General features: G+C 37.4%; 1 protein-coding gene across 1 annotated transcript in view; it reads right to left on the reverse strand.

Moving 5' to 3' along the window:
• LOC139486274 (A disintegrin and metalloproteinase with thrombospondin motifs 16-like) overlaps window positions 1-25,597 on the reverse strand; it is a 57,100-nt gene that overhangs the window by 17,634 nt on the left and 13,869 nt on the right. The window contains exons 4-8 of the mRNA XM_071271078.1: window positions 10,607-10,684; window positions 9,363-9,514; window positions 8,044-8,081; window positions 7,438-7,543; window positions 624-776 (exon numbers count right to left, since the gene is read on the reverse strand). Coding sequence (XP_071127179.1) covers window positions 624-776; window positions 7,438-7,543; window positions 8,044-8,081; window positions 9,363-9,514; window positions 10,607-10,684 — 527 coding nt within the window. The remainder of the gene's footprint in view (window positions 1-623; window positions 777-7,437; window positions 7,544-8,043; window positions 8,082-9,362; window positions 9,515-10,606; window positions 10,685-25,597) is intronic.

The following is a 25,597-nucleotide window of genomic DNA, read 5'->3' on the forward strand; positions in this document are numbered from 1 at the left end:
ATTACTCATATATCAAATAGAATAAAATGTATCATCAAACATGCACTTCATAAATGCGATATCTAATGTTTTGCCAACAATCTCTTTTTTTTTCTTCATTGACGTTAGCAAATACTAGTAAGTAAACATGAAATAACTAAGACAACGAGTCAATTCTTTTTCTTTCCTTATCAATCTATCAACCAAATATTCGTGTATATATACATATCTTTAAACATAATAGACGAAACTAAACGTTTTTTTGTAAAATATCGTAAAAGTATTACTTTTTGGTTTGCTATCTGTTTCTAATTAATGCATTGTACTGTTTCGTTTGACTGCGAACAAACAAGTATATAAAAAAAGAATAACTGGAACAATGTCCTAAAAGTGGCCCCTTGGCACTGAATGTAGTAAGAGAAACATGGCCCAAAAGTGGTCCATGGCACAGAGATGGTTGAAAGAAGTGTGTTGCTAAACACTCGATGACACTGGTGTAGTAACACATACATGTAACGAAAACTTCAAGTTCATCTTTTTTTAATTTATCTTTCGCCTGATCGATTTAACAATATCTGGTAAAATTCGATCACAAATTGATTTTTTGTTTTTTATTGCATATGTCTAAATACCGACGAACTTACTTGTCCAAACTAGATATGTATGTTCGAATGTAATTTACAGAACAAGACGAAAATGTCCATTTCTTTACATTTGCCAGGATAAAGTGTGTTGCCATGGCATATCCGTCTTTACTATTACATGAGTTGCCATCGCCATCATGATCACAGCCCAAACTGAAGTGCAAAACATTAAGTAATAATATTGTGTCCATAGTGAACGGGGTGCCCCACCCGCACTATCATTTCTTATGTTAAGTGGACCGTAATTGGCGTCAATGATATTATTTGGCTTTAAATTTGGAAAGATCAAGCATAGGGAACATGACTTGTGTACTACTAAGTTTCAAGTTGATTGGACTTCAACATGTTCAAATTAATAAAAAAATAACCTAACCAAAAAATTTGAACCTGAAGCGGGACAGACGGACGAACGAACGGATGGACAAACTTCTAAACGGATGGTGAACAGGCACTTACACCGAAACACACAATCCCCCTATGTGGGACATAAAAACAATCTCTTGGACCACTTATTGGGCTTAGGAATAGATATTGTCTTATTTTAATGAAATGAAATCATGAAAACATGTTTAACCAAGCTGGATTTTTGCGCCTGGGACAGTAAACTCGGAAATTATTGCGATGTTTTATTACTGCGAAAAATGCGACAAGGCTATTATCGCAATAATTTAAACTCTCATTTTGAAATTTTTCCTATGAATTAAACAAGATTTTTCTTAAAATCGTAAAATTAAAATCGTATTTTAGACTTAAATGACAAAATGCAATAATAATTTGTGAATTTACAGAATTAGCTTAGGACTAATTGTATGATTCAGAGTTAAGTGTATTCATTTCGCTGAACTAGTATATAAATATAACAATTTTTGACCAAGCAAAACCCGCCTTCATGTACGAGTATTGGTCATTGCCCATTTATTTAACTAGGAAAAAAGCGTAATAATATGTCATGTATAAACGAAATTAGCGCAGATTTACGTAAATGTCCCTATGACATAGCTCCTTGGCAATTACTAATACTTGCGAGGTGAAGAAATAAGAATAGTTATGTAGTGAGGAATTGCAGTTTGATAAACATCCCTGTGGTCTAACGCATGCATTGGCCTTTAACTGTACTGTATACAAGTCGGTATTGCCCTGAACTAATGATATGATCTTAGATTAACATACCTGTGACCTAGCTCATGGGCCATTAACTGTACTGTATAAAAGTCGGTATTGTCCTGTACTAATGTTATACTCTCAGACTGACAAACCTGTGGCCTAACTCATGGGCCATTAACTGTGCTGTATAAAAGTCGGTATTGTCCTGTACTAATGATTTGCTCTTAGATGTACATACCTGTGATCTAAATCATGGGTCATTTACTGTACTGTATAGAAGTCGGTATTGTCCTGAACTAAATGATATACTCTCAGACTGACATACCCATGGCCTAATCCATGGGCCATTAGCTGTGCTGTATAGAAGTCGTTAGCGTCCTGTACTAATGATACGCTCTTAGATGTTCATACCTGTGTCCTAACTCATGGGCCATTAACTGTAATGTATAGAAGTCGCTATCGTCCTGTACTAATGATACGCTCTAAGATGTTCATACCTTTGTGCTAACTCATGGGCCATTAACTGTACTGTATAGAAGTCGGTATTGTCCTTTACTAATGATACCCTCTAAGATTTTCACCCCTGTGTCCTAACTCATGGGCCATCAACTCTACTGTATAGAAGTCGGTATTGTCCTGTACTTATGATACGCTCTTAGATGTACATACCGATGACCTAACTCATGGGCCATTAACTGTGCTGTATAAAAGTCGGTATTGTCCTATACTAATAATAAGCTCTTAGATGTTCATACCAGTGTCCTAACTCATGGGCCATTAACTGTGCTGTATAGATATCGGTCTTTTCCTGTACTAATGATACGTTCTTAGATGTACATACCTGTGACCTAACTCATGTGTCATTAACTGTACTGTTTAGAAGTCGGTTGTCCTGTACTAAATGATATGCTCTCAGATGTACAAACCAGTGTCCTAACTCATGGGCCATTAACTGCACTATATAGAAGTCGGTATTGTCCTGTACTAAATGATATACTCTCAGACTGACATACCTGTGGCCTATATTATGGGCCCTTAACTGTGCTGTATAGAAGTCGGTATTATCCTGTACTAAATTATATACTCTCAGACTGACATACCCGTGGCCTAATCCATGGGCCATTTACTGTGCTGTATAGAAGTCGGTATTGTCCTGTACTAATGATACGCTCTTAGATGTTCATACCTGTGTCCTAACTCATGGGCCATTAACTGTAATGTATAGAAGTCGGTATTGTCCTGTACTAATGATACGCTCTTAGATGTTCATACTTGTGTGCTAACTCATGGGCCATTACCTGTACTGTATAGAAGTCGGTATTGTCCTATACTAATGATAGGCTCTTAGATGTTCATACATGTGGTCTAACTCGTGTGCTATTAACTGTACTGTATAGAAGTCGGTTGTCCTGTACTAATGATATACTCTCAGATTGACATACCCGTGGCCTAACTCATGGGCCATTAACTGTGCTGTATAGAAGTCGGTATTGTCCTGTACTAATGATATACTCTCAGATTGACATACCCGTGGTCTAACTCATGGGCCATTAACTGTACTGTATAGAAGTCGGTATTGTTGTTTACTAATGATACGCTCTAAGATTTTCATACCTGTGTTCTAACTCATGGGCCTTTAACTGTACTGTTTAGAAGTCGGTATTGTCCTGTACTAATGATACGCTCTTAGATATACATACCGATGACCTAACTCATGGGCCATTAACAGTGCTGTATATAATTTTGTGTTTTCCTATACTAATGAATAGCTCTTAGATTTTCATACCTGTGGCCTAACTCATGTGCCATTAACTGTACTGTTTAGAGGTCGGTTGTCCTGTACTAAATGATATGCTCTCAGATGTACAAACCAGTGTCCTAACTCGTGGACCATTAACTGTGCTGTATAGATATCGGTCTTTTCCTGTACTAATGATACGCTCTTAGATGTACATACCTGTGACCTAACTCATGGGCCATTAACTGTACTGTATAGAAGTCGGTGTTGTCCTGTACTAAATGATATACTCTCAGACTGACATACCTGTGGCCTATATTATGGGCCATTGACTATGCTGTATAGAAGTCGGTATTATCCTGTACTAAATGATATACTCTCAGACTGACATACCCGTGGCTTAATCCAGGGGCCATTAACTGTGATGTATAGAAGTCGGTATTGTCCTGTACTAATGATACGCTCTTAAATGTTCATTCCTGTGTCCTAACTCATGGGCCATTAACTGTTCTGTATAGAAGTCGGTATTGTCCTTTACTAATGATACGCTCTAAGATTTTCACAGCTGTGTCCTAACTCATGGGCCATTAACTCTACTGTATAGAAGTCGGTAATGTCCTGTACTAATGATACGCTCTTAGATGTACATACCGATGACCTAACTCATGGGCCATTAACTGTTGTATAGAAGTCGGTATTGTCCTATACTAATGATCAGCTCTTAGATGTTCATACTTGTGGAGGAACTCATGTGCCATTAACTGTACTGTATAGAAGTCGGTTGTCCTGTACTAAAAGAGGGACGAAAGATACCAAAGGGACAGTCAAACTCATAAATCTAAAACAAACTGACAACGCCATGGCTAAAAATGAAAAAGACAAACAGAAAAACAATAGTACACATGACACAACATAGAAAACTAAAGAATAAACAACACGAACCCCACCAAAAACTAGGGGTGATCTCAGGTGCTCCGGAAGGGTAAGCAGATCCTGCTCCACATGCGGCACCCGTCGTGTTGCTTATGTGATTACAAATCCGGTAAATAGTATAATTCGGTAGGTCAAATTCATGAAAGGGAAGGGGATTGTAGTTACGACGTGAGGAACATATCCGATATCATTTGTGAAATGGTTATTCCATAACGGTCAACCAACTCGTGATGGCGTCCGTAAAATTTACGAAGGGATGATTTCAACTTCACCATTTGGAACTCTTGATTTAATAGCTTCCTTGTGAGCAGTAACCCTCTATCAAGAAAATCATGATAGGAAATGCAAGCACGGGAATATCGTATCAATTGAGAGATATATACCCCGTATGCAGGTGCTGCTGGAATGTTGCTACTTAGAAATGGAAAGTTCACAATTGGAAAGCTGAAATCATCCCTTTTGTCGTAAAGTTTTGTCTTCAACCGACCCTCATTGTCAATTTCTAGATGTAAGTCAAGATATGAAGCTGACTTAACTGTATCTGTAGTATCCTTTATCTCCAATTCGATGGGATAGATGCGTTCCACATAGTCACCAAATTTTGAATTGTTTAGTGAAAGAACGTCATCTATATAGCGGAAAGTAGAGTTAAAGGATATTGCTAACTTCTTATCTTTCTTCCTAAGAAGTTCCTGCATGAAGTCAGCCTCATAATAATAAAGAAACAAGTCAGCAAGTAGAGGGGCACAGTTTGTTCCCATTGGTATGCCGACAGTCTGTTGAAAAACACGTCCTCCGAACGTAACAAATATGTTGTCAATCAAGAAATCAAGCATCTTGATAATATCGGTTTCAGAGAATTTTTTGTTTGAATCAGAGTGATTCTTTACAAAGTAGGATTTATCCCTCCCTAAGACAAGATACTTGTATCTACGTTGGCCATTCTTTTTTATGAAGCAAAGTAATACCAACTCTTTTAATTTGTCTTTAAGTTTGGAATGTGGAATACTTGTGTAAAGAGTAGAGAAGTCAAATGTTTTAATACTGTTACAAGATGAAAGAGAGTTAGATTGTATGTACTCTAAAAGATCTTTGGAATTTTTAAGTATCCACATCTGATTCACGCCACCTCTAGAATAGGCAGTTTCACAATAACTTTGAAGCCCGTCTTTGATTGCTGATAAAATGGATGTTAATAATTTAGAAAGAGGTTTTGTGGAGCACTTGGAAGACCCAGCAATATACCGCTGTTTGTAAGGACACTTATGTAGTTTAGGTATCCAATACAGTGATGGAAGATCCAGTTCTTCATCTTTGGTTGAAATACCAAAGGAACAAAGAACAGACCTATGATTATCCAGGATTTCCTTTTTGGTAAGTGTCGTGAGGGTATATGTTGAGTTTCCAAGTGAATTGTCTATACCTAATTCGTTTATCAAGCAATTAATGTAATGACTTTTACAGACAAAAACGATGTTATTTGGGGCTTTGTCTGCGGGGACAACAACATATTTATCATGGAGGTCGGATAGGTGTTTAGCAACATTTGGGTCTTTAAAAATTGACGTAGCATGGGCATTGATGGACCCATTCAGTTTCTTAATTCTGATTTGTATTAAGGACCTCACTGCCTTTATCCATTCGGATAGAGTGTCTACGTCTTCCTTCTCGCGCTTAGCCCATTGCCTGGCATAATCCTCGACTGAATCCATCAAAATTTTAAAGTTGTATTTCCAATTGATGGATTTAGGCTCACGATATTTCGGACCTTTCGATAACACGTTTCGTAGAGAAGTGTTATTAACAATGTTAAGGTCACCGGTAATAACGTGGCCAGCGGGATTATATGTGAATTGGGAACTAGCACAAGTGCAATCAGGAGGTTTAGACTTGAAGTCGTCAATATCGAGATCCTGCAAAACGCGTTTGTAATTGAAAATTTTAGTTGCAATAGGTTTGGTATAGGTATAAGAAATTATTGGTACAGACTGGTCTTTAAAATAAGGAGGTATTTTCGATTGAACTAATTTATGATGAAGGATATTGCCAAGGTTGACGCCATCGAGACCTTTGTTGGCAAAGGAAAGATTTAGAAAATATCTTTTCTCTTTTTCATCTTTTCCAATGCGAACTGGCTTGAAAAGTCTGTGACTTGCAATATCCGAAATTATAGCTTGAAGTTTGTATTGGTTTGAATGAGGGTTTGTAACAGTGGATTCCAAACATAAATTGAACAGAGAATGAAGTTTTGAAAGGGGTAATGAATAAAGTTTCGTGCGAATGTGATGAATACCTAACGGTTTTTGTATGAATGGCAGCAAGTCATTAATAGAGACATCATGCAGAGAGGGTGATGTATAATGACGATGACCATGACTGCGTCTACGCCTTTAACTTTGCTATATAAATGTCGGTATTGTCCTGTATTAAAAAATATGTCTCAGATGTACATACATGTGACCTAACTCATGGGCCATTAACTGTGCTGTATAAAAATCTGTTTTCTCCTGTACTAAATGACATGCTCTCAGATTTACATACCTGTGTCCTAACTCATGGGCCATTAACTGTGCTGTATAGAAGTCTGTTTTGTCCTGTACTAATGATATACTCTCAGATTGACATACCCTTGGCCTAACTCATGGGCCATTAACTGTACTGTATATAAGTCGGTATTGTTCTTTACTAATGATACGCTCTTAGTTGGTCCGTATGCTTGTTAGTGCGGCTTTTTTTTTTAAATGGCACTATATAGACAAAACAAGATGATTATGTACATATCTGTGTCCTAACTCATTGGCCATTAACTGTACTGTGTAAAAATCTGTATTGTTCTGTACTAATGATATGCTCTTAGATGTAAATACCTGTGTCCTAACTCATGGGCCTTTAACTTTGCTATATAAATGTCGGTATTGTCCTGTATTAAAAAATATGTCTCAGATGTACATACATGTGACCTAACTCATGGGCCATTAACTGTGCTGTATAAAAATCTGTTTTCTCCTGTACTAATGATACGCTCTTAGATGTACATACCTGTGTCCTAACTCGTGGGCCATTAACTGTGCTGTATAAAAATCTGTATTGTCCTGAACTAATGATATGCTCTTAGATTTGCATTCTGCATCTGTGTAGGCGTATCCTACAAAAATGAAACGAAATATATCAAAGGAAAATAAAAACTCTAAAGTTACCTTCCGGAACAACTGAGATACTCATAGATTTTTGCGGGATTCGATTCTGGTTGCTCGGTCTTTGGATTTGTATGTTATGTTTTGTTTACAAGTACTGTTCTCTAGTCTTGTTTTCTTTTAAGCCATGATGTTGACAATTTATTTTCGACTTGTGAGATTCAATGACCATTTGGTATATCTTTTAAAGAGAGACTGTAAACAACTCATTGCAAAAATGAAAGACGACAAAAAAATAAGCAATACAAAAAATAATACTGCATACAAAACTCTTGCAAAGTCAATGATTTGTTGTTGGAAATCTCAAGCATAGTTCGAACCAAAAACGAATTAAATGCGTGGACTGCTCAAACACTATAAACCATCGGGTTTGGACAAATATCATGTATTCTATTTTTTGTAAGACAAACAGCATAATGTGTAGGTGTGCATACTAAAACAATTGTAATACCTGAAAATGTGTGATTGTCTCCATGATCTAGGGCATACCTAAAACAAACATAAACAACAATGACACAAAGGCAATACACACAAAATATAAGTATAAGGAGATGACGTATGGTGCCAAAATGGCAACTATTCACACAATTTTACATACAGTTGATTAAAGCAACTTATATAATCAACCTTCCCAAAGCAACTATAATCATCCTTCCGGCCTTTGATAGTGATAAAATCCATACTGAATAAAAACAAAATATTTTATAACCCCAAATACTAAAGAAAACGTAAATCTGAAATGGACATATTTGTCCTCTTGGGACTCGGTCGGTGGTGGACGTATATGTCCGCTTGGGACTCAGAGGGTTAATTTTGAAACCGAACACATTAGAAAAAAAAATGTATCCTGATTGTGATGTTATATGATTTTTCATTTTAAATCTGATTCCATATGCTACATGTAAGTGCGGCATTTTGAAATTTGTATATCAAGAAAGAAACATGTAGTTTTTTCTCAGTATAACTATGCATTAGTCTGATGTATATCTGGTTTCTTTGTTTGTTTTTAAAGTACACCATACATGTAGTATTGCGTGTGTGTTTTTTTCTCTCTTAAATAGAAACTGCTTATACATTGCAAAATTAAATTATCAACTATTTTTTTTTTTGGTTATATTTTAAATTATTAAAAGAAACAGTAGAATATAATACATGCTTGAGATGTATAGCTAAATTCAATGCACCTTTATGTTTTTCAGTTACCATGGTTGGCTGACGTTGTTTTGTTTATCAGCTCATAGACATAATTTTGTCATGGGACCGTGACGTCATCAACGTTTTTTCATGGTTTACTACGGAATTTAGAATTAAATTACAAGAAATGACTGTAATATTTTTTCTGACTATTCGAAATAACATAAAAGATGCTACGCGGATTATTCAGTGTGCACCACATTTTTTATGTTCTTTCTTCATAAACAGAAAAAATTATTACAGTCTTTCCTTAAACACATGTATAATATTTCAATCAGTAAAGACAGATATTTCAAATAATACCGTTTTCTTTTAGAGTTTCATATCCATAAAAGAGGGCTAGGATTGGAAGATTTATTTCTATGTTCTAAAATTTTTCGACCATTGCTATATTTTTTTTAATAAATTTTGCATGTTATTCTCTTTTCTTTATATTTCAGCACTTAGTAATTTTCTATACCATGATTTGGGCTTCTTTTATTCCAATTCCTAACATTGTTTTCCCTTCATTATGCACTTTTCCCATTATTCTCTATAAACAATAAACAATTTTGAGAAGTGCAGATATTCACGTACATTGTAAAGATCATAGCATGATCATGGGGGATTGTTGATTGCAGCTGTACAGATTTAGGTTTGAAAAGCGGTAAAACTTTGTTAGGATCTACCCGGTACTTCGGTGAAGCTCGGACCTTTACTGTTTCTGTCCAGGGCGAATCCGATGCTCTCTGTAATGAAAGTTTATAGTTTGGCAGATTATTTATTCATTGCTCAAACAATTTGTACCTTCTTCAAGTAGAATTGATTAGACCTTTCTAGTGATTTTTCTAATGAATTGAATAAAATGTTGGGGTATTGTGATCGATACTGTTAGCCGACAAAATGATGAAATATAAAATTTCTGATTCATATACTGTGGATTCATAATTATTCGTTGGATAACAAGTTTCGTGGTTTTACTGGGTGCATGTAAACCACGAATTCAAATGTTGAACGAATTACTAATTTCCTATCAATGTTGTATGTCAGCTTGGCAATTGGCAAAACCACGAAATCACATATACACGAAAGGGAAAGTTTTCCGCAATCCACAAAAATTGGTACAGACATTTGCTTATGTAGAAAATGCTGGAATACATCTCGTTGTATAGCTAGCTAAACCTCAAAATTGTATGACAGTCACATACATGTATGTACATAAGATTAAAATGGATGGTGTTTACAAGACTTATGATTTGAATTTCTTTCAATAAGTTGGTTCGTGTTCATGTAAATAGGTTACTATGAAGATTTTCAACTACCAGCTGGTCGATGTCACTTACATACCATTATCCATAGGCAACAATCTTTTACCGTCATGAAATATGGTCCGTTTTGTATTTTTCGGTAGATTGGCTGTTGATTAAAATCAGTTGAAATAATCATTTTTTTTTATCCTTAACCTACTTACATTAGATGGTCTTTGCTTGATTTTGACGCATTATCTTCAACTTTGTCATCGGATAGTTATAAGTCTGATGTAGATTTAACTCGCATTCGGCTAAGTTGTGAGCTTGGTACCTATGTTAAGGTATAACTATGATTCATCACGACGGATATTTAATGTTCAGATTCGATGGAATGTTCCATTCCTTGATACCTACCGCGTCATACATGTAGAAACTAAGTAATAGGAGAATGTGTCTGAGTACACGTGCCCGCTCAAGCTTTGCAACCAGTTTTGGTCGGAAAGACAGACAAAACGGACGGACAATGGTGGCACGAAATGCATTGGTCGCCTTTAGTGGGCGCATACAAAGTGAATTTAAAACGATACTTACCGTAATAACGATAACATCCACGAGTTTAATCTGTACAAATATATTGTTTGGCTCCAGGCTTTTATAAACAATATTACTCTTTAAAAAGAAAAGAAAAAAAAAACATAACTTTTAGTGCAGGCATACTTAAAGTTTCATATTTGATACAAATCTCAAATAATCAAACACAAATACGGGATTGATTTGTGTCTGATTAACGCCTAGCAGCATACATTACATGATCATTCGGAGTAATATCATGGTAATGAGTTAAACGTATTAATTTCTTACGGGGACTAGTTTTTGTACGTAATGCCTCGCGTTTGTCTTAGAAGCACACAGACATAATTTATTGCATTGCAATACTGTTATTGAACAAAGAAATTTAAGGAAGTTTGCTGCTCAGTTTCATAATAAATAACTTTCCATAAAACTAGTATTATATATTGATAGGGGATAAATTGAAGAATCAAAAAAGCAAAACAAATATAGGGGTCAATGTGCTTGTTTTTGAGATATAAGCCATTGAAATTTTGGCGGGAAAAATATCTCTCTTGATTTTTCATAGCTTTATCATTGACCAGTTAAAGTTCTCAAACACTATTAAAAAATAAATAAAATTTTATAAGACTTTTACAAATGGCTTATTATTATTATACATTATATGTATAAATTATACATGGAAAACATTTATAAAAAGAAATATGGGGGTTCATGGGATTTTTTTTAAGGCATTTAAATGAATAAAACCAGAGGATTTCGATAATCTGACAAAAACTCCAAACATGACAAGCAAACATCCTTAAAACAAATTATTTCTTTTTCTATACTCCAGAAGAGGAAGAAAATGGTTAAATGATCTTATTAATAACTTCTTATACCGCGTCATTGGACACGTTTTAAGTATGGGCGTCAAGTTGGTTACCTATTCCCTATTCCCTATTCGTTACCTATTCCCTATTCCCTATTCGTTGCCTATTCGTTACCTATTCCCTATTCCCTATTCGTTACCTATTCGTTACCTATTCCCTATTCCCTATTCGTTACCTATTCGTTACCTATTCCCTATTCCCTATTCGTTGCCTATTCGTTACCTATTCCCTATTCCCTATTCGTTACCTATTCGTTACCTATTCCCTATTCCCTATTCGTTACCTATTCGTTACTTATTTGATTTTTAATATCCTTCCCCCTTTTTAATTATGGCATGGAATAGTTTAATATGGCTGCCGTTACCATGGAAACGGCACAATTGTGAAAAAAATGAGCTTTTGGTTTTTGGTGAACTGTTTGGATATGCTTCAACTCAGAATCATCATATTTTAAAACAATGTAGGTGCCCACTATATACAGGTGTTGGATGATTTTGGCGATCATTGGAACTACTATGTTGCCATGGAAACTACACCAAAATTTTCAAAATTCTCAAAATGCTCAAAACTTCATGAAACTTCACAGTAATGATGAGCAACATTGGAGTTGGAATTTCCAAAATAGGTCTTGTTACCATGGAAACAATGCAAAAAGGTCAAAAATTTCTAAAATAAGAATTTTCCGCAAACTGGATGAAACTTTACAGGAATGGTAACTGGCATAGGCAGAGTTGGATTTTGAAGTAAGAATTTTCAAAATGGCCGCCGTAACCATGGAAACAGCAAAAATATCAAAAATTCAAAATGTTCAAACTTAATGAAACTTTGCAAAAATGTTACTAGACATCTGTAGATGCTCTCTTTGACTTTGGAATTGTCAAAATGGCTGTCGCTCACCTGGTAATAGGAGGAAGGGGTGCCTTCCGTTATTGCTAGCAATTACAAATCTAGTTGTTAATAGTCTTACATATGGTAATAGTTCTGAATTGGTTGAGGTAAAATGAACTTTTTATGACCTATTTATATGTGTTTGTGCTCAACCGATCCTTTTACTTCATGTTCGATACGCATTTGTTCCTTACTTGTTTTTTATACGTTCTACCTTTTAACTGCTTTATGTCCGTATGTTTGAAGATGGATCTTGGTTCGACGGGATGAAATCACCGTGTTAGCGCTTGCGTAAAAACGAAGATGTGGTATGATTGCCAATGAGACAACACTCCACATTAGACCAAAATGACACAGAAATTATCAACTATAGTTCACTGTACGGCCTTCAACAATGAGCATAGCCCAAACCGTGTAGTCACCTATAAAAGGCCCAGACATGACAACCTCATACAATTCAAACAACAAAACTGACGGCCGTATTTCATATACAAAAAAATAAACGGAAATATGTAACACAAAAACAAACGATAACTACTTAATTTCAGGCTCTTGTCTAGGGACAGGCACATACTTACATAATGTGGTAGAGTTAAACATGTAAGCAGGGTGTACATCGTTTCGGAGCATGCTATTACCTTGTTTAATTCGTTCCATCACTCGCTTATAATTCGCTTATAATACGTGTATCTTACGTTGCACCTTTTAAAACATGATTTTCAATTGTTTTGTTGTCTCTGGTGGAAGATTTGGGCTCTTAGAGGTGATATAACTCTATAAGTGCATTTGTATCCGTTCCAGCGGTCGGATAATACCCTGTTAAATATTCGTTACTATTTCGCTTTTAAAAAGTTTGTTGTACGTTGCACCTTTTAGAAAAGGATTTCCAATTGTGTTCATATCTCTGGTGGTAATAATGTGTTCTTATAGATGAAATACCCCTATAAGCGCATATGTCCTCGTTCCAGCGATCGGTTAATACCCTGTTACCTATTCGTTACCTATTCGTTACCTATTCACTTATAGTACGTTTGTTGTACGTTGCACCTTTAAGAAAAGGATTTTCAATTAAATTCATATCTCTGATGGTAACAATGTGTTCTTAGAGATGAAATGACCCCATTAGAGCGCATGTACCCGTTCCAGCGCTCGGTAAATAACCTGTTACCTATTCGTTACTTATTCGCTTTTAATGCGCGGGGTATACGGTGCACCTTGAAATAAATCGTTTTTTAATTGTGTTCAGGTCTCTGGTGGTAAGAATGTGTCCTTAGAGATGAAATTACCTTATTAGCGCGCATGTACCCGTTCCAGCGCTCGGTTAATACCCTGTTACCTATTCGTTACCTATTCGTTACCTATTCGCTTATAATACATTTTTTTATACGTTTCACCTGTTAGAAAAGGATTTTCAATTATGTCCAGGTCTCAGACGGTAACAATGTGTTCTTAGAGATGAAATGACCCCATTAGAGCGCATGTACCCGTTCCAGCGCTCGGTAAATAACCTGTTACCTATTCATTACCTATTCGCTTTTAATGCGCGGGGTATACGGTGCACCTTGAAATAAATCGTTTGTTAATTATGTTCAGGTCTCTGGTGGTAAGAATGTGTTCTTAGAGATGAAATTACCCTATTAGCGCGCATGTACCCGTTCCAGCGCTCGGTTAATACCCTGTTATCTATTCGTTACCTATTCGTTACCTATTCGCTTATAATACATTTTTTTATACGTTTCACCTGTTAGAAAAGGATTTTCAATTATGTCCATGTCTCAGGTGGTAACAATGTGTTCTTAGAGATGAAATTACCCTATTAGCGCTCATGTACCCGTTCCAGTGCTCGGTAAATAATCTTGTTACCTATTCGTTACCTATTCGCTTTTAATGCGCGGGGTATACGCTGCAACTTGAAATAAATCGTGTTTTAATTGCGTTCATGTCTCAGGTGGTAACAATGTGTTCTTAGAGATGAAATGACCCCATTAGAGCGCATGTACCCGTTCCAGCGCTCGGTAAATAACCTGTTACCTATTCGTTACATATTCGCTTTTAATGCGCGGGGTATACGGTGCACCTTGAAATAAATCGTTTTTTAATTGTGTTCAGGTCTCTGGTGGTAAGAATGTGCTCTTAGAGATGAAATGACCCTATTAGCGCGCATGTACCCGTTCCAGCGCTCGGTTAATACCCTGTTACCTATTCGTTACCTATTCGCTTATAATACATTTTTTTTATACGTTTCACCTGTTAGAAAAGGATTTTCAATTATGTCCATGTCTCAGGTAGTAACAATGTGTTCTTAGAGATGAAATGACCCCATTAGAGCGCATGTACCCGTTCCAGCGCTCGGTAAATAACCTGTTACCTATTCGTTACCTATTCGCTTTTAATGCGCAGGGTATACGCTGCAACTTGAAATAAATCGTGTTTTAATTGTGTTCATGTCTGGTGGTAACAATGTGTTCTTAGAGATGAAATGACCCCATTAGAGCGCATGTACCCGTTCCAGCGCTCGGTAAATAACCTGTTACCTATTCGTTACTTATTCGCTTTTAATGCGCGGGGTATACGGTGCACCTTAAAATAAATCATTTTTTAATTGTGTTCAGGTCTCTGGTGGTAAGAATGTGTTCTTAGAGATGAAATGACCCTATTAGCGCGCATGTACCCGTTCCAGCGCTCGGTTAATACCCTGTTACCTATTTGTTACCTATTCGTTTATAATACATTTTTTTATACGTTGCACCTGTTAGAAAAGGATTTTCAATTATGTCCAGGTCTCAGACGGTAACAATGTGTTCTTAGAGATGAAATGACCCAATTAGAGCGCATGTACCCGTTCCAGCGCTCGGTAAATAACCTGTTACCTATTCGTTACCTATTCGCTTTTAATGCGCGGGGTATACGGTGCACCTTGAAATAAATCGTTTTTTAATTGTGTTCATGTCTGGTGGTAACAATGTGTTCTTAGAGATGAAATTACCCTTTTAGCGCGCATGTACCCGTTCCAGCGCTCGGTTAATACCCTGTTACCTATTCGTTACCTATTCGCTTATAATCCATTTGTTTATACGTTTCACCTGTTAGAAAAGGATTTTCAATTATGTCCAGGTCTCAGACGGTAACAATGTGTTCTTAGAGATGAAATGGCCCCATTAGAGCGCATGTACCCGTTCCAGCGCTCGGTAAATAACCTGTTACCTATTCGTTACTTATTCGCTTTTAATGCGCGGGGTATACGGTGCACCTTGAAATAAATCGATTTTTAATTGTGTTCAGGTCTCTGGTGGTAAGAATGTGTTCTTAGAGATGAAATGACCCTATTAGCGCGCATGTACCCGTTCCAGCGCTCGGTTAATACCCTGTTACCTATTCGTTACCTATTCGTTTATAATACATTTTTTTATACGTTGCACCTGTTAGAAAAGGATTTTCAATTATGTCCAGGTCTCAGACGGTAACAATGTGTTCTTAGAGATGAAATGACCCCATTAGGGCGCATGTACCCGTTCCAGCGCTCGGTAAATAACCTGTTACCTATTCGTTACCTATTCGCTTTTAATGCGCGGGGTATACGATGCACCTTGAAATAAATCGTTTTTTAATTGTGTTCATGTCTGGTGGTAACAATGTGTTCTTAGAGATGAAATTACCCTATTAGCGCGCATGTACCCGTTCCAGCGCTCGGTTAATACCCTGTTACCTATTCGTTACCTATTCGTTACCTATTCGCTTATAATCCATTTTTTTATACGTTTCACCTGTTAGAAAAGGATTTTCAATTATGTCCATGTCTCAGACGGTAACAATGTGTTCTTAGAGATGAAATGACCCCATTAGAGCGCATGTACCCGTTCCAGCGCTCGGTAAATAACCTGTAACAGTTACCTATTCGTTACCTATTCGTTACCTATTCGCTTATAATACATTTTTTTATACGTTTCACCTGTTAGAAAAGGATTTTCAATTATGTCCATGTCTCAGGTGGTAACAATGTGTTCTTAGAGATGAAATTACCCTATTAGCGCTCATGTACCTGTTCCAGCGCTCGGTTAATACCCTGTTACCTATTCGTTACCTATTCGCTTATAATACATTTTTTTATACGTTGCACCTGTTAGAAAAGGATTTTTAATTCAGTTCATATCTCTGGTGGTAATAATGTGTTCTTTTAGATGAAATACCCCTATTAGCGCGTATGCACTCGTTCCAGCGCTCGGATAATACCCTGTTACTGATTCGTTCCCTATTCGCTTTTAATGCGCGGGTTATACGCTGCACCTTGAAATAAATCGTTTTTCAATTGTGCCCATGTCTCTGGTGGCAACAATGTGTTTTTAGAGATGAAATGACTCTATTAGCACGCATGTACCCGTTCCAGCGCTCGCTTTATACCCTGTTACCTATTCGTTACCTATTCACTTATAATACGTTTGTTGTACGTTGCACCTTTCAGAAAAAGGATTTTCAATGGTAATTGTGTTCATGTCTCTGGTGGTAACAATGTGTTTTTAGAGATGAAATGACCCTATTAGAGCGCATGAACCCGTTCCAGCACTCGCTTAATACCCTGTTACCTATTCGTTACCCATTCACTTATAATACGTTTGTTGTATGTTGCACCTTTTAGAAAAGGATTTTTAATTGTCTCCATGTCTTTTGTGGTAACAATGTGTTCTTAGAGATGAAATTACCCTATTAGCGCGCATGTACCCGTTCCAGCGCTCGGTTAATACCCTGTTACCTGAGGCCTCTCATGGGGGGTCCTAGTAATCACATAATCACCATTTTTTTACCAATATAATCACATAATCATTAAATATTTGCTTATCTTTAGTAATCAAATAATCATAAACTAAAAATACAGTCCTAGGTAATCAAATAATCATGAAATATTTGGCTTAATAATCAAATAATCATTAAAAAAACGGCCAAGTAATCACATAATCAAAAACCCCATGAGGGCCCTCTTACCTATTCGTTACCTATTCGTTACCTATTCACTTATAATACGTTTGTTGTACGTTGCACCTTTCAAAAAAGGATTTTCAATGGTGTCCGTGTCTCTGGTGGTAACAATGTGTTCTTAGAGATGAAATGACCCTATAAGCGCATGTACCCGTTCCAGCGCTCGATAAATACCCTGTTACCTATTAGTTACCTATTCACTTATAATACGTTTGTTGTACGTTGCACCTTTTAGAAAAGGATTTTTAATTCAGTTCATATCTCTGGTGGTAATAATGTGTTCTTTTAGATGAAATACCCCTATTAGCGCGTATGTACTCGTTCCAGCGCTCAGTTAATACCCTGCTACTTATTCGTTCCTTATTTGCTTTTAATGCACGAGGTATACGTTGCACCTTGAAATAAATCGTTTTTTTAATTGTGTTCAGGTCTCTGGTGGTAACAATGTGTTCTTAGAGATGAAATGACCCTATTAGAGCGCATGAACCCGTTCCAGCGCTCGTTTAATACCCTGTTACCTATTCGTTACCTATTCACTTATAATACGTTTGTTGTATGTTGCACCTTTTAGAAAAGGATTTTTAATTGTCTCCATGTCTTTTGTGGTAACAATATGTTCTTAGAGATGAAATTACCCTATTAGCGCGCATGTAACCGTTCCAGCGCTCGGTAAATACCCTGTTACCTATTCGTTACCTATTCACTTACAATACGTTTGTTGTACGTTGCACCTTTCAGAAAAGGATTTTCAATGGTGTCCGTGTCTCTGGTGGTAACAATGTGTTCTTAGAGATGAAATGACCCTATTAGCGCGCATGTACCCGTTCCAGCGCTCGATAAATACCATGTTACCTATTCGTTACCTATTCACTTATAATACGTTTGTTGTACGTTGCACCTTTTAGAAAAGGATTTTTAATTCAGTTCATATCTCTGGTGGTAATAATGTGCTCTTTTAGATGAAATACCCCTATTAGCGCGTATGTACTCGTTCCAGCGCTCAGTTAATACCCTGCTTCTTATTCCTTCCTTATTTGCTTTTAATGCACGAGGTATACGTTGCACCTTGAAATAAATCGTTTTTTAATTGTGTTCATGTCTCTGGTGGTAACAATGTGTTCTTAGAGATGAAATGACCCTATTAGAGCGCATGAACCCGTTCCAGCGCTCGTTTAATACCCTATTACCTATTCGTTACCTATTCGTTACCTATTCACTTATAATACGTTTGTTGTATGTTGCACCTTTTAGAAAAGGATTTTCAATTATGTCCAGGTCTCAGACGGTAACAATGTGTTCTTAGAGATGAAATGACCCCATTAGAGCGCATGTACCCGTTCAAGCGCTCGGTAAATAACCTGTTACCTATTCATTACCTATTCGCTTTTAATGCGCGGGGTATACGGTGCACCTTGAAATAAATCGTTTGTTAATTGTGTTCAGGTCTCTGGTGGTAAGAATGTGTTCTTAGAGATGAAATTACCCTATTAGCGCGCATGTACCCGTTCCAGCGCTCGGTTAATACCCTGTTATCTATTCGTTACCTATTCGTTACCTATTCGCTTATAATACATTTTTTTATACGTTTCACCTGTTAGAAAAGGATTTTCAATTATGTCCATGTCTCAGGTGGTAACAATGTGTTCTTAGAGATGAAATTACCCTATTAGCGCTCATGTACCCGTTCCAGTGCTCGGTAAATAATCTTGTTACCTATTCGTTACCTATTCGCTTTTAATGCGCGGGGTATACGCTGCAACTTGAAATAAATCGTGTTTTAATTGCGTTCATGTCTCAGGTGGTAACAATGTGTTCTTAGAGATGAAATGACCCCATTAGAGCGCATGTACCCGTTCCAGCGCTCGGTAAATAACCTGTTACCTATTCGTTACATATTCGCTTTTAATGCGCGGGGTATACGGTGCACCTTGAAATAAATCGTTTTTTAATTGTGTTCAGGTCTCTGGTGGTAAGAATGTGTTCTTAGAGATGAAATGACCCTATTAGCGCGCATGTACCCGTTCCAGCGCTCGGTTAATACCCTATTACCTATTCGTTACCTATTCGCTTATAATACATTTTTTTATACGTTTCACCTGTTAGAAAAGGATTTTCAATTATGTCCATGTCTCAGGTAGTAACAATGTGTTCTTAGAGATGAAATGACCCCATTAGAGCGCATGTACCCGTTCCAGCGCTCGGTAAATAACCTGTTACCTATTCGTTACCTATTCGCTTTTAATGCGCAGGGTATACGCTGCAACTTGAAATAAATCGTGTTTTAATTGTGTTCATGTCTGGTGGTAACAATGTGTTCTTAGAGATGAAATGACCCCATTAGAGCGCATGTACCCGTTCCAGCGCTCGGTAAATAACCTGTTACCTATTCGTTACTTATTCGCTTTTAATGCGCGGGGTATACGGTGCACCTTAAAATAAATCATTTTTTAATTGTGTTCAGGTCTCTGGTGGTAAGAATGTGTTTCTAGAGATGAAATGACCCTATTAGCGCGCATGTACCCGTTCCAGCGCTCGGTTAATACCCTGTTACCTATTTGTTACCTATTCGTTTATAATACATTTTTTTATACGTTGCACCTGTTAGAAAAGGATTTTCAATTATGTCCAGGTCTCAGACGGTAACAATGTGTTCTTAGAGATGAAATGACCCAATTAGAGCGCATGTACCCGTTCCAGCGCTCGGTAAATAACCTGTTACCTATTCGTTACCTATTCGCTTTTAATGCGCGGGGTATACGGTGCACCTTGAAATAAATCGTTTTTTAATTGTGTTCATGTCTGGTGGTAACAATGTGTTCTTAGAGATGAAATTACCCTTTTAGCGCGCATGTACCCGTTCCAGCGCTCGGTTAATACCCTGTTACCTATTCGTTACCTATTCGCTTATAATCCATTTGTTTATACGTTTCACCTGTTAGAAAAGGATTTTCAATTATGTCCAGGTCTCAGACGGTAACAATGTGTTCTTAGAGATGAAATGGCCCCATTAGAGCGCATGTACCCGTTCCAGCGCTCGGTAAATAACCTGTTACCTATTCGTTACTTATTCGCTTTTAATGCGCGGGGTATACGGTGCACCTTGAAATAAATCGATTTTTAATTGTGTTCAGGTCTCTGGTGGTAAGAATGTGTTCTTAGAGATGAAATGACCCTATTAGCGCGCATGTACCCGTTCCAGCGCTCGGTTAATACCCTGTTACCTATTCGTTACCTATTCGTTTATAATACATTTTTTTATACGTTGCACCTGTTAGAAAAGGATTTTCAATTATGTCCAGGTCTCAGACGGTAACAATGTGTTCTTAGAGATGAAATGACCCCATTAGGGCGCATGTACCCGTTCCAGCGCTCGGTAAATAACCTGTTACCTATTCGTTACCTATTCGCTTTTAATGCGCGGGGTATACGATGCACCTTGAAATAAATCGTTTTTTAATTGTGTTCATGTCTGGTGGTAACAATGTGTTCTTAGAGATGAAATTACCCTATTAGCGCGCATGTACCCGTTCCAGCGCTCGGTTAATACCCTGTTACCTATTCGTTACCTATTCGTTACCTATTCGCTTATAATCCATTTTTTTATACGTTTCACCTGTTAGAAAAGGATTTTCAATTATGTCCATGTCTCAGACGGTAACAATGTGTTCTTAGAGATGAAATGACCCCATTAGAGCGCATGTACCCGTTCCAGCGCTCGGTAAATAACCTGTAACAGTTACCTATTCGTTACCTATTCGTTACCTATTCGCTTATAATACATTTTTTTATACGTTTCACCTGTTAGAAAAGGATTTTCAATTATGTCCATGTCTCAGGTGGTAACAATGTGTTCTTAGAGATGAAATTACCCTATTAGCGCTCATGTACCTGTTCCAGCGCTCGGTTAATACCCTGTTACCTATTCGTTACCTATTCGCTTATAATACATTTTTTTATACGTTGCACCTGTTAGAAAAGGATTTTTAATTCAGTTCATATCTCTGGTGGTAATAATGTGTTCTTTTAGATGAAATACCCCTATTAGCGCGTATGCACTCGTTCCAGCGCTCGGATAATACCCTGTTACTGATTCGTTCCCTATTCGCTTTTAATGCGCGGGTTATACGCTGCACCTTGAAATAAATCGTTTTTCAATTGTGCCCATGTCTCTGGTGGCAACAATGTGTTTTTAGAGATGAAATGACTCTATTAGCACGCATGTACCCGTTCCAGCGCTCGCTTTATACCCTGTTACCTATTCGTTACCTATTCACTTATAATACGTTTGTTGTACGTTGCACCTTTCAGAAAAAGGATTTTCAATGGTAATTGTGTTCATGTCTCTGGTGGTAACAATGTGTTTTTAGAGATGAAATGACCCTATTAGAGCGCATGAACCCGTTCCAGCACTCGCTTAATACCCTGTTACCTATTCGTTACCCATTCACTTATAATACGTTTGTTGTATGTTGCACCTTTTAGAAAAGGATTTTTAATTGTCTCCATGTCTTTTGTGGTAACAATGTGTTCTTAGAGATGAAATTACCCTATTAGCGCGCATGTACCCGTTCCAGCGCTCGGTTAATACCCTGTTACCTGAGGCCTCTCATGGGGGGTCCTAGTAATCACATAATCACCATTTTTTTACCAATATAATCACATAATCATTAAATATTTGCTTATCTTTAGTAATCAAATAATCATAAACTAAAAATACAGTCCTAGGTAATCAAATAATCATGAAATATTTGGCTTAATAATCAAATAATCATTAAAAAAACGGCCAAGTAATCACATAATCAAAAACCCCATGAGGGCCCTCTTACCTATTCGTTACCTATTCGTTACCTATTCACTTATAATACGTTTGTTGTACGTTGCACCTTTCAAAAAAGGATTTTCAATGGTGTCCGTGTCTCTGGTGGTAACAATGTGTTCTTAGAGATGAAATGACCCTATAAGCGCATGTACCCGTTCCAGCGCTCGATAAATACCCTGTTACCTATTAGTTACCTATTCACTTATAATACGTTTGTTGTACGTTGCACCTTTTAGAAAAGGATTTTTAATTCAGTTCATATCTCTGGTGGTAATAATGTGTTCTTTTAGATGAAATACCCCTATTAGCGCGTATGTACTCGTTCCAGCGCTCAGTTAATACCCTGCTACTTATTCGTTCCTTATTTGCTTTTAATGCACGAGGTATACGTTGCACCTTGAAATAAATCGTTTTTTTAATTGTGTTCAGGTCTCTGGTGGTAACAATGTGTTCTTAGAGATGAAATGACCCTATTAGAGCGCATGAACCCGTTCCAGCGCTCGTTTAATACCCTGTTACCTATTCGTTACCTATTCACTTATAATACGTTTGTTGTATGTTGCACCTTTTAGAAAAGGATTTTTAATTGTCTCCATGTCTTTTGTGGTAACAATATGTTCTTAGAGATGAAATTACCCTATTAGCGCGCATGTAACCGTTCCAGCGCTCGGTAAATACCCTGTTACCTATTCGTTACCTATTCACTTACAATACGTTTGTTGTACGTTGCACCTTTCAGAAAAGGATTTTCAATGGTGTCCGTGTCTCTGGTGGTAACAATGTGTTCTTAGAGATGAAATGACCCTATTAGCGCGCATGTACCCGTTCCAGCGCTCGATAAATACCATGTTACCTATTCGTTACCTATTCACTTATAATACGTTTGTTGTACGTTGCACCTTTTAGAAAAGGATTTTTAATTCAGTTCATATCTCTGGTGGTAATAATGTGCTCTTTTAGATGAAATACCCCTATTAGCGCGTATGTACTCGTTCCAGCGCTCAGTTAATACCCTGCTTCTTATTCCTTCCTTATTTGCTTTTAATGCACGAGGTATACGTTGCACCTTGAAATAAATCGTTTTTTAATTGTGTTCATGTCTCTGGTGGTAACAATGTGTTCTTAGAGATGAAATGACCCTATTAGAGCGCATGAACCCGTTCCAGCGCTCGTTTAATACCCTATTACCTATTCGTTACCTATTCGTTACCTATTCACTTATAATACGTTTGTTGTATGTTGCACCTTTTAGAAAAGGATTTTCAATTATGTCCAGGTCTCAGACGGTAACAATGTGTTCTTAGAGATGAAATGACCCCATTAGAGCGCATGTACCCGTTCAAGCGCTCGGTAAATAACCTGTTACCTATTCATTACCTATTCGCTTTTAATGCGCGGGGTATACGGTGCACCTTGAAATAAATCGTTTGTTAATTGTGTTCAGGTCTCTGGTGGTAAGAATGTGTTCTTAGAGATGAAATTACCCTATTAGCGCGCATGTACCCGTTCCAGCGCTCGGTTAATACCCTGTTATCTATTCGTTACCTATTCGTTACCTATTCGCTTATAATACATTTTTTTATACGTTTCACCTGTTAGAAAAGGATTTTCAATTATGTCCATGTCTCAGGTGGTAACAATGTGTTCTTAGAGATGAAATTACCCTATTAGCGCTCATGTACCCGTTCCAGTGCTCGGTAAATAATCTTGTTACCTATTCGTTACCTATTCGCTTTTAATGCGCGGGGTATACGCTGCAACTTGAAATAAATCGTGTTTTAATTGCGTTCATGTCTCAGGTGGTAACAATGTGTTCTTAGAGATGAAATGACCCCATTAGAGCGCATGTACCCGTTCCAGCGCTCGGTAAATAACCTGTTACCTATTCGTTACATATTCGCTTTTAATGCGCGGGGTATACGGTGCACCTTGAAATAAATCGTTTTTTAATTGTGTTCAGGTCTCTGGTGGTAAGAATGTGTTCTTAGAGATGAAATGACCCTATTAGCGCGCATGTACCCGTTCCAGCGCTCGGTTAATACCCTATTACCTATTCGTTACCTATTCGCTTATAATACATTTTTTTATACGTTTCACCTGTTAGAAAAGGATTTTCAATTATGTCCATGTCTCAGGTAGTAACAATGTGTTCTTAGAGATGAAATGACCCCATTAGAGCGCATGTACCCGTTCCAGCGCTCGGTAAATAACCTGTTACCTATTCGTTACCTATTCGCTTTTAATGCGCAGGGTATACGCTGCAACTTGAAATAAATCGTGTTTTAATTGTGTTCATGTCTGGTGGTAACAATGTGTTCTTAGAGATGAAATGACCCCATTAGAGCGCATGTACCCGTTCCAGCGCTCGGTAAATAACCTGTTACCTATTCGTTACTTATTCGCTTTTAATGCGCGGGGTATACGGTGCACCTTAAAATAAATCATTTTTTAATTGTGTTCAGGTCTCTGGTGGTAAGAATGTGTTTCTAGAGATGAAATGACCCTATTAGCGCGCATGTACCCGTTCCAGCGCTCGGTTAATACCCTGTTACCTATTTGTTACCTATTCGTTTATAATACATTTTTTTATACGTTGCACCTGTTAGAAAAGGATTTTCAATTATGTCCAGGTCTCAGACGGTAACAATGTGTTCTTAGAGATGAAATGACCCAATTAGAGCGCATGTACCCGTTCCAGCGCTCGGTAAATAACCTGTTACCTATTCGTTACCTATTCGCTTTTAATGCGCGGGGTATACGGTGCACCTTGAAATAAATCGTTTTTTAATTGTGTTCATGTCTGGTGGTAACAATGTGTTCTTAGAGATGAAATTACCCTTTTAGCGCGCATGTACCCGTTCCAGCGCTCGGTTAATACCCTGTTACCTATTCGTTACCTATTCGCTTATAATCCATTTGTTTATACGTTTCACCTGTTAGAAAAGGATTTTCAATTATGTCCAGGTCTCAGACGGTAACAATGTGTTCTTAGAGATGAAATGGCCCCATTAGAGCGCATGTACCCGTTCCAGCGCTCGGTAAATAACCTGTTACCTATTCGTTACTTATTCGCTTTTAATGCGCGGGGTATACGGTGCACCTTGAAATAAATCGATTTTTAATTGTGTTCAGGTCTCTGGTGGTAAGAATGTGTTCTTAGAGATGAAATGACCCTATTAGCGCGCATGTACCCGTTCCAGCGCTCGGTTAATACCCTGTTACCTATTCGTTACCTATTCGTTTATAATACATTTTTTTATACGTTGCACCTGTTAGAAAAGGATTTTCAATTATGTCCAGGTCTCAGACGGTAACAATGTGTTCTTAGAGATGAAATGACCCCATTAGGGCGCATGTACCCGTTCCAGCGCTCGGTAAATAACCTGTTACCTATTCGTTACCTATTCGCTTTTAATGCGCGGGGTATACGATGCACCTTGAAATAAATCGTTTTTTAATTGT

This window comes from Mytilus edulis, chromosome 8 (genome assembly GCF_963676685.1).
Source record: "Mytilus edulis chromosome 8, xbMytEdul2.2, whole genome shotgun sequence".
NCBI classification, from domain to species: Eukaryota; Metazoa; Mollusca; class Bivalvia; order Mytilida; family Mytilidae; genus Mytilus; species Mytilus edulis.